We start from the raw sequence: 12113 nt of genomic DNA, 5'->3' as shown, positions 1-12113 counted from the left end.
TATGCTGGGATTGATCTTCAGCAATGCACACTTGAGCTCAGTAAAACTTTGTTTCAGTTGGGAGGGGGACAGTTGCAAACAAAGCAACGTCGCAATGTCCACCTGTCATGAAGGCAATGTCAGGTAAACTGCAGATGAGTTCATTAAAGATTAATCAACAGGCTAAAACACCGACAGGTACAGGAAAAGTATTGTGGGTTTCAGTGGGTACCAATTTGCCTTGTGGGACTTTGTATGTGGTTGAGCCACTCTCAAGCAGTGAAGAGTTGGATGGTTCACATTGTTTTGTGTGCAGAAGCAGTGTGTGCACAAGTATTATTAATGGAGAATATATGGTTCCAATTAGCATAGATAACTTTGGCAGAGGTGAAGTTAGCCTGTCAAAGGGTATAATAATAGTCACTCTGGAAGTACTGGGGGGGGGGGGGGGAAGAAGACTTCATTAGATTGAGTTTAGGTATAATAAATAAGCAAACGACGACACAGCAGTGTTACACAAGAAAGTGGGTCACTTGAACGGCAGTGATCACACAGCTGTGGAGGAAGTATGGTTGAAGTTTAATGACTTTTTTTTGCACAGTTGGGTGTTAACCAGCAACTCTGATAAATTACTACCATTTGCCTACATGGGATGGTACATCAATTTAAAGGAAACTGTACCCCTTAGCGATCCATTTTTACAGCCATTAGTGGAGGTGTTCATTGAACAGCAACCACAAGATGGGATCACAGAACTTAGTGACAGTCCCTGGAGCATGAATATGGTTATCGTGCCTAAGAAATTGTTAAATGGAATAAAGAAATTAGGTTTTGCCATGATCATATGTAAGTGAATGCCGAACTGTCACAGATGCTTATCCAGTCCCTAGCTTTACAGAAATGTTGTACTGTATTGATTGACTGTTCCATCTGTTCTTGGTAGAATACTTTATACATTATGAATGAAACACACATAACACTGGTGTAATATTCTACAGTATTTATTACTTGTTACACAAACCAGTTTTCAGCTGTTACACCATCTTCAGTTACAAAGATAAGTACATGGTGCAGTGAAAGTTGTTAGATCAAAATTTTAAACTAATGCATCTACAGAGTATCTCCATTTCCAGAGAGCAAGAATATTTATGTTGGAACTAGAAATAAAACAAGAGGGATTATTTCAGTGTAAATGTGATGCAAGATTATTTAACTATGATAAAATATGTGACATATTAACTAATGAACTGCAGACAAATTACAACAGTTGTACATAGAATAAAAAAATTGAGCAATTAATTTTGGTAACATATTCCAAAGGTGTGGCTGAACAAAATAATCTTGTCTCTAATAGGTCCTAAATTACGAACAGATAAGGTATAAATAGTGAAACTAATCAGGTGAGTGAAGCAACTGTGATGATACAAAGTTTTTTTTTATCACAATGAGAGCAATTATAGTAACTGAAATACAGGAAAATGGGGCATGTACACAAGAGGGGTAATTTACAATATGGCATGGATGAGATTATGAGTAGTTTCTGCTGCTGGAAGTGGCAAGTAAGGGAACCTTGTCTGGTCATTCAGTACTGAGCCTGCATTGACGGGCATGTGTTCACTAATTTCCAAAATTTCTAGATAGTTCATCTTCCTTCCTTTATGGATGTGATGTAATACTTCATTTTTCACCTTGTAACTATGACCGTCTTTAAGCAGGTGTTCTGCAAAAATAGAATCCCCTTTTCTATGTTTTTAACTTGTATTATATCCTTTCATGCGGGTACATATTGCACTGCTAGATGGGCCTATATAGAATTTTCCACAGTTATAAGTAATTTTGTATGTTCCACTCTTTTCCAAAGCTGGAGTGCTGTTTTTACCATTGAGCAAAATGTGTCCAACCATGTTGTGCACGTAAAATGATGTTTTTGCATTCCTGGATTTAAGCTTTCCAGCTGCCTTTCATTCAGTTATACATTGCGTAATGTCCAATCCCCATGATGAAAACAACTTCGAAATGGAATTAAATACAACCAAAGAAATAGTATCAAACAATAGCTATCATCCTACCGTATGGACTTCATAATGCATGAAAAGTAGAAACAACAGGTATACTCTCTTCTTTACCTTAACCTTGACCCACCACATTCAGAATGCAATAAATGGTGCACAATTAATTTCTTAGGAAAAGCCTCACTGGATGTAACCTGAAAGCTTAAATCCAGGAAAGCAAAAACATCATTTTAAGTGCACAAAACAGGTGGACACTTTTTGGCCTTAAGTCAGTGAAAAACTAAACAGAAGTAGAACACTACATAATCAAGTGGAGACCAGAAATTTTCAAGTGAAGAGCTCTAGGGAGTGATTCTGGACCCTTTTAGGCAAATTCTGGAAGAAGACAGACCTGCCTGTGGTAACAACTGGTATTTGATTGTGAAGTTGATTGATTCTTTGGTGAACAGGTTTAACCTCAGAAGGAAGTTGTATTCCAAGAGGTTTGAATGTGCTCCAGAGTAGGACTCTTAACTTCTGCCACTCAATTTACAGAACTGAGAATAGACAAGTGTATGAGTCACTATTCTTTGTGTCATATGTGTTAATTTTTGAATAATCATGTTGAATCTTTCATGCACTGTGGTCACAAAATGGATTTCATTTTCGTGAGTCTTTGATGACTATTTATTTGGGGATTTTGCTACCATTCTTGTACTGGTCTCAAAGTAATTTTACTGCATTTGATAAGTATATTTTCTGTCTGCATTTTAACTGAATATTGTAGGACCACTTCCCATTTATTTGAAATATCCTTTCTTGAATAAACATTATTCAATAAAATTCTCTGTTGTCTTCATCAATTACAGATGTTAGGATAGATGCCTTGTTATTAAATTATTCATATAACTTTTACTTTGTATTTATGTGTATTTTATTAACTCACAATTCTAGCCAATTCATACACTATTTGACTGCAGGATCACAGCCACAGGTTATTATTTGCAGCAAGTTAGCTGCGGGGCATGAAAGCAGACATGTGCGGCTTGACCCTATGACTACATTGAGCTGTTCTTTTTTAAACATAGCAATGCACGGAACAAATACCTAAAGCCATCAGTCTTTTAATATGCTCACAACCATCACTGACACTGATTCAGTGGGAAGTAGATGACAATCTGCAGTCTAATGACAACTTTACAGTCTAGCAACAACTAGCTGATTGTGCAGTTCACAAATGGAAGTCACCAAAGTCAATGGTTGGCAGGTTGAACTGACACTAAATCTCGATATACTGCATTCAAAAATTATAAAATGATTCATAATGTGTGGGTCACATTATGATTGTAACTCACCAAGCCAATGAGGCATCCATTTCAGTCTCAGTCCAGTCCATTTCAAAAAGAATAGGAACCTGCTTGTATCAACAAACATGCAAATAGTTCATCTGCAATGGAACAGCTTAACACTCATTATGAATTCAGGTAAAAGCTGTTGAAAATGGTTTTTCACAATACTCAGCATCTTTGAAGCAAAACCATCTGTTGATGCCCTAAGGATTTACCTGAATTTACCTGAGCAAGGCATATGACTCTGTGTCTCACTGGATTCTAATAGAAATCTGTGGTGGTGTGACATTCAAGATACGGAGCTCACTCTTACAGAATCTTATCTTGACAACAGGAAGTAGAAGGTACACTTTAATGGCATGAGCTCTACATGCCTAAACATTTCAAGAGGTGCGCCTCAAGGTTTCATGTAGGCGCCCTTACTGTTTATAATCTATATTGATGACCTACATAGCAGCATGTTATGTAAATCTGTTCTGTATGCTGAGGGTACCACTTTCATTGTAACTAGAAATGACATAGAGGACCTAAAGGAACAAAGCAAAGTCAACCTAATAATTTCTAGTAGCCAGTTTAAAGACAATGAATTAACAGAAAACCAGAGTCACACTGAAAATGTATTTTATAACAATGAAAACAATCAATATTTAAAAAAATAATTTAATTGGATAGATAAAAAAATCTCCTCACCTAGCAGCTGCAGAAAACACACACACACACACAAAAGAAAGTTATAATTAGGCAAGCTTTCAGAGCCAGTGGCTCCTCCTTCAGGCACAAGGTTTGAAGAGGAAGGAAGATGGGTGAAGGAAAAGGACTGGAGACGTCTAGAAAAAGGGGTAGATTTCGGGAAACTCATCCAGAACTGCAGGTCAGGGGAGACTTACCGGATGGGATGAGAAGGAAAGACTGATTGTTGCGGACTGCTTTGGACATGATTTGAAAACCTGAGAGCTTGAAGCTGGAAGACAGGGTACCATGCAAGACAGAGATTAGCTTAAGTATTGTGCATGAGATAATGAGAGTGAAAAGCTAAGTGCATTGTACATAACAGAGATGGGAGGGGGCAGCAAAAAATAGACAGATAAGACAATGAAAGATGTATAAAACTAAAAGAGAGTACTGTGTATTTTTTCATTTATGCAGCACCAACAACAACTGTAATTCTTTCAAACTTTGGGTGTACACTTGCATTCCAAATCGACTTGCACCTCCACACAGATTCTATATACACTAAATTATCAAAAGTCATATATCTGTTAGATAAACTTAAAGCATGTGTGAGTGAAAAAATTATGCTTAGTTCTTATCACACAGTTTTCCAGAGCAACATAACTTATGCATTCTGCTTTGAGGCAGCTCCACTGGTACAAAAAGAGTTTTTATGTGGCAGAAAAAGACTACCAGATGTGTAGACAGTGTTTTCAAAACAACATATCTTGTAGACTACTTTTCAAGAAACTCTGCGTCATGACAGTCCCTCATTATTTATATTTAGTCACCTAGTCTACAAGAAAGAAAACCAAGAGAGCAACAAATTAAGGCAATCTTTTCATTGTCACAATACACATCACAAAGAAAAGATTGACCAACCTTTTACAAGACTAAGCAAGACTCACAAATGCTGTACATACTTTGGAGTAAAACTGTTCAATGCATTTCCACCAGAAGAATATATTACCTCATTAAAAACCTTCATAATTGTTCTACAAAAGTGGCTTAAGAAGAAGGCTTTCTATCCCATAAAGAAAATTTTACTATGCAAAAGAAGATCTAAAATTTTTACTTATAGTCATTGTGTGCAACTCTGTGATTTAACTATTATTTTTATTATTGAGTATATTGATATATATCATTCAATTTGTACAAATTTTTAACATCAACAACATGCAAAACTCTCGAAGATGAAAACAAATAAATAAAGAAAAGAATAATAACAGACATTTTGATTTGTAATGTAATTCAAAAACGGTTTGTGTTATTTAACTGCAAAATGTTGTACTCATCATATCGTTTAAAAAACCTGTACCCATCATATCAATCTCTCAAATGGTTTGTCCCACTATCTTATTGTGCTATGAACAAAAAATTATGATAAAGGACCAATAAAGTGCATACCATTATCTGGATCTGTTGTTTGCACTTGGAGCTGTCATTGAGTTTTTTCAGTTCACACCATGTTTAAGAGGGTGAAGGAGTTTTTTTAACAATGAAAATCTTTAAAACAGCCCTACCTTCATGCACATGAAGGGAGATGAAAGGAAAAAACAATAATAAATAAGCTACTAAAACAAGATAATACAGCTAGTATAGTACTGACAAATCACTTATATTCATATAATTATGACAATAATAAGCTGCTTCTTTTTTCCATTCTGAAGGTTGTGTCCAGGATCTACATTCTCTGGGATTATCATCCAGAATATGTGATGGTGTTGTTGACTGTACAGATATGTCAGATGAAACAGACTGTAGCTATTGCTCAAAAGGTCTAATACACTGTGGCATTGGAAAAGCTTGTATTTCCGCTGATAAAGTTTGTGACGGTAAAAAAGATTGCCCAAATGGGAGTGATGAACGTCATTGTTGTAAGTATTTAGAAATAAATTCTATGCATAAATGTTCAGAAATTACTTTATTGTGTTGTGCAGTTCATGTAGTCCAAACTGCACTGTGTGGCTTAGACTAGTAATTTACCTTAGTCGTGTTTTTCATTTCAGTAACAGTTGCACCTAGCTTGTCTGTAGTTGAAACAACTCTTGCCTCCACAACACACTTGTCACACTATTTCTCAGAAGGTTATCTCCTACTCAAAGAAAAAGGGCAAACTGGAAAGCTGTGCACAGAAAATTTAAATACTACAGTCCCAGAGCCAAACAGACAAGCCACCCTAAATAATATTGCATCTTCAATGTGTCACCGACTGTCATATCAGTAAGTATTGACTTTCTCTGTGGAAAACTGTAGCCTATGTAGTGTACTAATAGAATTCTGCAAGAATCCAATCTAAAATTCTGCACAAACAGTTGATACTTTCCTGAAATGTCACATATGTAACATCAAAGGTTGTTGTTCACTGATAACCCATTCCATCAGGGCATCCTGTTGGCATGGAAATTCAGCATACATTTTGCTATGAGTCTGAAAAATTGTGATCAACACTTTACCAAGATTTGTTCTGTAGTACTTGATGTTTTCCATGTTTCATTCAGTGTTTGTAGTTGCAACATTTCCCAAAGCAGAAAACTTTGCAGGGGCTTTAGATACAGACATACTGCTTCCGTGATTAAAATAAAATTTCCTTGTTACTTGTTCATAACTTTCTGCAACAGAACCACCGACATCACAAAAAAAGAATGCAGTTTCTATGAACTTCCTTGAAGCTACAGAGAAAATGAGGACTGAGCAAGTGAAGAATGGCAGTAAAAATGTCAGAGGAAAGCATACTCAGATGTAGCCCCTAGTCAAATGACACACAAATGCATTACAAATAAGAAATCCCAAAAGAAGAAGCAACAGACATTTTTATGCATCAGAAAATCAACAAAGTCAAGCCTCCCTGATAAATAAAAGTTATTGTCATACAAGCTGAAAAACTTGGGCTAAGAAATTGCAGACACTATCCTAATTCCCTTCAGAAAACTTACATGTTTCTACTTTGTATTTTTAAACCTCACTGATAAATGGAATGTAACAGTTCTTTTATTATTTCTGTAATTAATGTAATGGTATAAATCTTATGACACAATAATAATACCACAGAATAAATTAACTGCAAAGGCAAAGGTCACAAGTTCAAGTTCTAGTTCTGCACAGAGTTTTGATGTGCCAGGAAGTTTCAAATTAACTGTGTTATAAAATGAACACTTGTATCTTACTTCCTAAAAATGTAAAGTGTAGGTTAAAATAGTTTTTGTGGAACATGATGAGTACTCTGTACTGTAGCAATATCCATTGTCTAACACAACTTTCAATTTATGTAGAACAGTGAACACTGTGAGAATAGAGGAAGATAAAGAACACAGTGAAAGATATGTTTACATGCAGGACCCTGCATCTGCAGACATAACTTTTGTACCAGCGCCATGCCCAAAAAGAGAAGTTCTGTATATTGGATGTGGTGACCTTGGTAAGTAACAGATAAATGCTAAGATATAAGTTATCAAAAAAAAAAAAAAAAAAAAAAAAAAAAAAAAAAAAAAAAAAAAAAAAAAAAAAAAAAAAAAAAAAATCAGACATGTAGCTACATAGTTTAGAAAAACTAGTTGTTGCATATAAAGTGTTCTGGATAATTTACTGCAGTTTAAGAGTATCTAAGGACATGCTGATGGACAAGTCACTCTACTCACAGGGACTCTTAAAACTATTGTTTTGATTACTACATAACTCATGTCAGCAATAATATAATATTACAATACTTCATTTGATTAGTGTATTTTAGTCTATAATGATTAATTAAAATGTACATCTTCAGTTATTTTCCCAAATCTTAGAGCCTTCTCTCTTAGAGATTGTTGCAACAATCATTCTCAAAATTTAGTGCAAAATTGTTATATTTTTCTGATTCACAAAGTGCATTCCTGCCGAGTATCTAAACGCACACATACGAGTCAGTTTACTCAAGAAAATATACTTTTAAAAACAGCTATGATATATTCCTGTTTCAAAGACATTTCTGTTGTATTTACTTTACTGTAACACCCACCCAGGACAGATTTGCCCCCATAGTGTTATCATCATTGCATGAGCTGCATCAGATCAAGGTAATTGTTAACAATTTAATCTTAGTGTTATGATAACGACTTGTAAAAGATTACTAGTACCATGAAACTTCTTTTTCCTTCTAGACTGTGGGACCCAACCAGCAAGAGGAACTTATGGCATTGATGGTCTCAGTAAGACAGCAGCTCACGGTGACTGGCCTTGGCATGCTGCACTTCTTAAGGATGGAGTCCATGTCTGTGATGGGACACTTGTGTCTCCACTGTGGGTGCTGACAACTACATCCTGTTTCCAGGGGTATGTCACCCAGATAATGTATTGCACAGTTGAGAAATAAATTTTACTGGTAGTAATATTAAACCTCTAGAGAAGATTACATGGGGTATACACACTGCCAGAAAGAAACATTGTACACCCTTTTGGAGGTTTCTAATTCACTCAAGATTTATTGTTGCAACTGCAAATGAAATGATTACATTTAGAGATCAACAGCACAGGCAATCTGAGGTACCAGGCATCGACTCGTGCTGAAACATCTGTATTAGTACATGATGTAGCTCCATGGGCGGCAATGCAGCTGCTGACTCTGGCATTCAGTAAATCATACAGATGGTGAATATTGTCCTGTGATACATTATGCCACGCCTGCTTGACCTGTTCACGTAGTTCTGTATAAGTTGTTGGTTGACAAGTCACTTTTCACCCCATCATACCCCACATGGGCTCAATTGGAGACCTTACTACCAAGGGAAACTGCTGTACATCTTGTAGAGAACACTGTTTCATGCTCTCTCTCTCTCTCTCTCTCTCTCTCTCTCTCTCTCTCTCTCTCTCTCTCTCTCTCTCTCTCTCTCTCTCTCTGTGTGTGTGTGTGTGTGTGTGTGTGTGTGTTTGAGAGAGAGAGAGAGAGCATTATTCTACTGGAACAACACATCATCTTCTTGCCTCAAGAAGGAATGGTGGGTCGAATAACATCCTGCATGTACTGAGCACTGGTCAGTGTTCCTTCCAAAAACACGAAAGGTGAACAAAAGTTGTAGCTTATCACACTACAGACCAATAAGGCCTGGGATGGGATCACCATGTCTTGGACGAATGCACTCTAAAAGACAGCTTTCACCAAGTCTAAGTCGTACCTGCCAATGGCCATCACACGTGTGCATCAGAATCTACTGTCATTGGTGAAGACCACAACAAGCCATTCCATCTCTTCCAAGTGATCTTCTGACAGCACTGGTCAAAGTGTGCACATTAATGCCGGGTTGTGAGTGAAAGACAGGCTAGGTATGTGCATGTCCATAGTTCCACTGTTAAACATTTCACAACACTTCTTGTTGACAAGACTGGGCTCATAAGCTCTCTTATCTGTACTGTAGTAACTGTAAGAACTTCCACTGATGCCCTTATTATATGATGGTCCCGACGGGTGTCTGACATGTGTGGATATTCAGAACCTTGTCTCCATGTGTGAGGACGTTCACGTGATCTCTGATACCAGCATAATTGCACAACTGAAGCAGCACATCCAACTTGTGTGGCGTTTCTCTGAAAGTCACCACTCAGAATGTCACTCTGTTCAGTGCAGGAAGTATGATGCATCTCCTTGGCATGATTGCCTGCTGGCTTCACAAATTTGCATCACACTGAGCCTTCTGGCTGTGAGCATCCCCTATTAAAGGGTAGACACAAATGACACTCTGGTAGCTATGCCACTACACTATCTATTGGCAGACAATGTTGAAACCATTATCAGTAGATCCACTACCCCCTGTTAGTACACACCATTATTGGATCAAAATTGATGTCATCTTTCCACGTGTACCATTTTTTTCCCCCCAACAGTGTATTGGTGAAGCTAACTATGCCTGAATTGTTGTTATCGAGATAGTAGCTGAAATGAATTTTCTCTGTTCTTACATATTACTTTTATTTATTGCATTTTTCATCTCATGCTGAGAAAATTGTTTCACAGGCAGGCAAAGGCACAGTGGACTGTACGGCTAGGAAGCATTCGTCTGTCTGCATCTACACCTTGGCAACAGGAGCAACCAATAGTGGGCATGATGAAGTCTCCAGTGGAAGGGAGCTCAGTAGCTATGGTGAAACTTGCAGAAGCAATAAATATGTCAGACTTTGTTAAGCCAATATGTCTGCCTAATGAAGGCAGTACTTTGCTACCCTATGCTAATACAACGTACTGCAACACTCTTGGATGGGCAAAGAACCGTAAGTGATATTTTTGCTTTGTTTTCTGTCAAAGACAGCAACATATGATAGCTAATAAAGATGTAATCATCATTATTAAAAAGTATTCTTTGAAACACTAGTCAAGCAAATATTTTAAATGAAGTGAAATTATATCAGTAAATAATAGAAAGCAGTAAACATGTAAACTTGTGAAACAGAGAGCAGTTGGCAGCTGTGAAAATATGATTCATAAAATAAGCACAAATGGTTGATTGTAACTGTTTGTGCAATACGTGAAACAGTAACCAATCAGGAAAATCAATAGTACACAACAATATCTTAAAATCCTATTTCAAGAGAGTGGAGAGTAGTGAAAGAAGTTAAGCAGTGTGTTCACACACATAGAGTGAGTGTTGTCTGAAGACTTTTTTGCTACTTAATATGAATAGGAATAGATAAAATGGATGTAAGTATTGCACAGACAGAAAAAATATTAAAATCAGTAGGAAACATTCTAAAGAAGAATGGAATCACAAATTTTTTAACCACAAATAATCCTATCTTTGAATTCCATCTGCCAACTTCAGCCCTACTGAAAATAATAGTGGTGTCAAGATGTGCTAGTAGTATTACATCAGGTCTGATACCGTCATACCTTTCAAAAGTATGATGATGCCATTTTAGCAGTGAAATCTACCACATGCACCAGAGTGATGGAGTATGGTTTACACTGTAGAATTTCATTCTAGGTGTTTTGGTAGCACTGAAGATGCAACCTTATTAAAGAAATAAAAGGGCACCTTTTTGTTATATCAAACCACTGCAGTTTTTTTTCTGACAAAACTTTATATGAGCAAATGGTTAAGCCTTCAGAGGATTTAGTTTTGCCTTTACTGTTAGTTGCTGGTTGCACACTTCCATTAATGATGTGCTTACACCTTACATTTATTTTCTCATGTAGTTTTTGTAAGGGCACTGATAACTACAATGTTAAACAGGCAACAACAATAGTTCAATACATATGAAAATTCCATGTACAACTCTTGCATTTGGTTTTACTCTGTGTGTCATTTCACAAACCTTGGTAAATCAATCCAACATTGACAACTCCTAGGAACTCATCCAAAAGGTACTTTCCAATGAGACATATAGATAGGAATACTGTAACAGAGGATTCTAATATCAAACTAGATTGATAGAGGCAAAAATAAATAAATACAGCTGTGGAAACAGACAGATAAAAGCAACATATAACCCAAAGAGAAGGGAATGTGAAAGTGCAGTACATAAGACATGTTGAAATACACAAATGCAGTGATAACAAATTATCTTTTAAACTAAACCAAATACTGAAATCAGCTGTAATCGTAATTTGTCCTGTATCTTAGTCATGATTATTGCTGTTTTTGTTCTTCATAAATAGGGCTTATCTAAAGACTATAGTGCCAGCTTTTAGTTCCATCATATTGTCATCAATGTAGAATTCATTTACAATAAACTAAATTGCCTTAAAATGCTCAGTGTACAGTCAGTTGCAGGGTGTGAGGCTGAATTTTGAGCACTTCAAAACTAAAAGATTTTTTCAGTAGATGCTAACAAGAAAATGCAATAAGCATTGGGAATTCACTGATGTCGGAGATATAGGAATAGGCCACTTAGTACTTCCAAACATGAGAAGCATAGCTGTAAAAGTGTATATGTGTGGGGTGGAGTGAGGGAGATAATGAAAATCAGAAGGGTACAGAGTTCTGGACTTAAATTTTGATAAAAAAGTATGACATTACACTAGTTTGATACTATGACCTACCCACCTGCTCATGTAGTGTAGCTTGGAACACGCCAGTTTGCGACTCAGGGAGTTGAGGCAGTCCTGTATCGAATGCAC

General features: G+C 36.6%; 1 protein-coding gene across 1 annotated transcript in view; it reads left to right on the top strand.

Moving 5' to 3' along the window:
* LOC126338987 (atrial natriuretic peptide-converting enzyme) overlaps positions 1-12113 on the top strand; it is a 236390-nt gene that overhangs the window by 212528 nt on the left and 11749 nt on the right. Inside the window, exons 7-11 of the mRNA XM_050001594.1 lie at positions 5701-5907; positions 6040-6253; positions 7303-7448; positions 8167-8338; positions 10014-10267. Of these exons, the coding sequence (XP_049857551.1) occupies positions 5701-5907; positions 6040-6253; positions 7303-7448; positions 8167-8338; positions 10014-10267 (993 nt within the window). The remainder of the gene's footprint in view (positions 1-5700; positions 5908-6039; positions 6254-7302; positions 7449-8166; positions 8339-10013; positions 10268-12113) is intronic.

The sequence above is a fragment of the Schistocerca gregaria genome, chromosome 1 (genome assembly GCF_023897955.1).
Source record: "Schistocerca gregaria isolate iqSchGreg1 chromosome 1, iqSchGreg1.2, whole genome shotgun sequence".
Lineage (NCBI taxonomy): Eukaryota > Metazoa > Arthropoda > Insecta > Orthoptera > Acrididae > Schistocerca > Schistocerca gregaria.
Note: the sequence above shows the minus strand (reverse complement) of the source record. Positions and strands in the feature narration are given on the sequence as shown.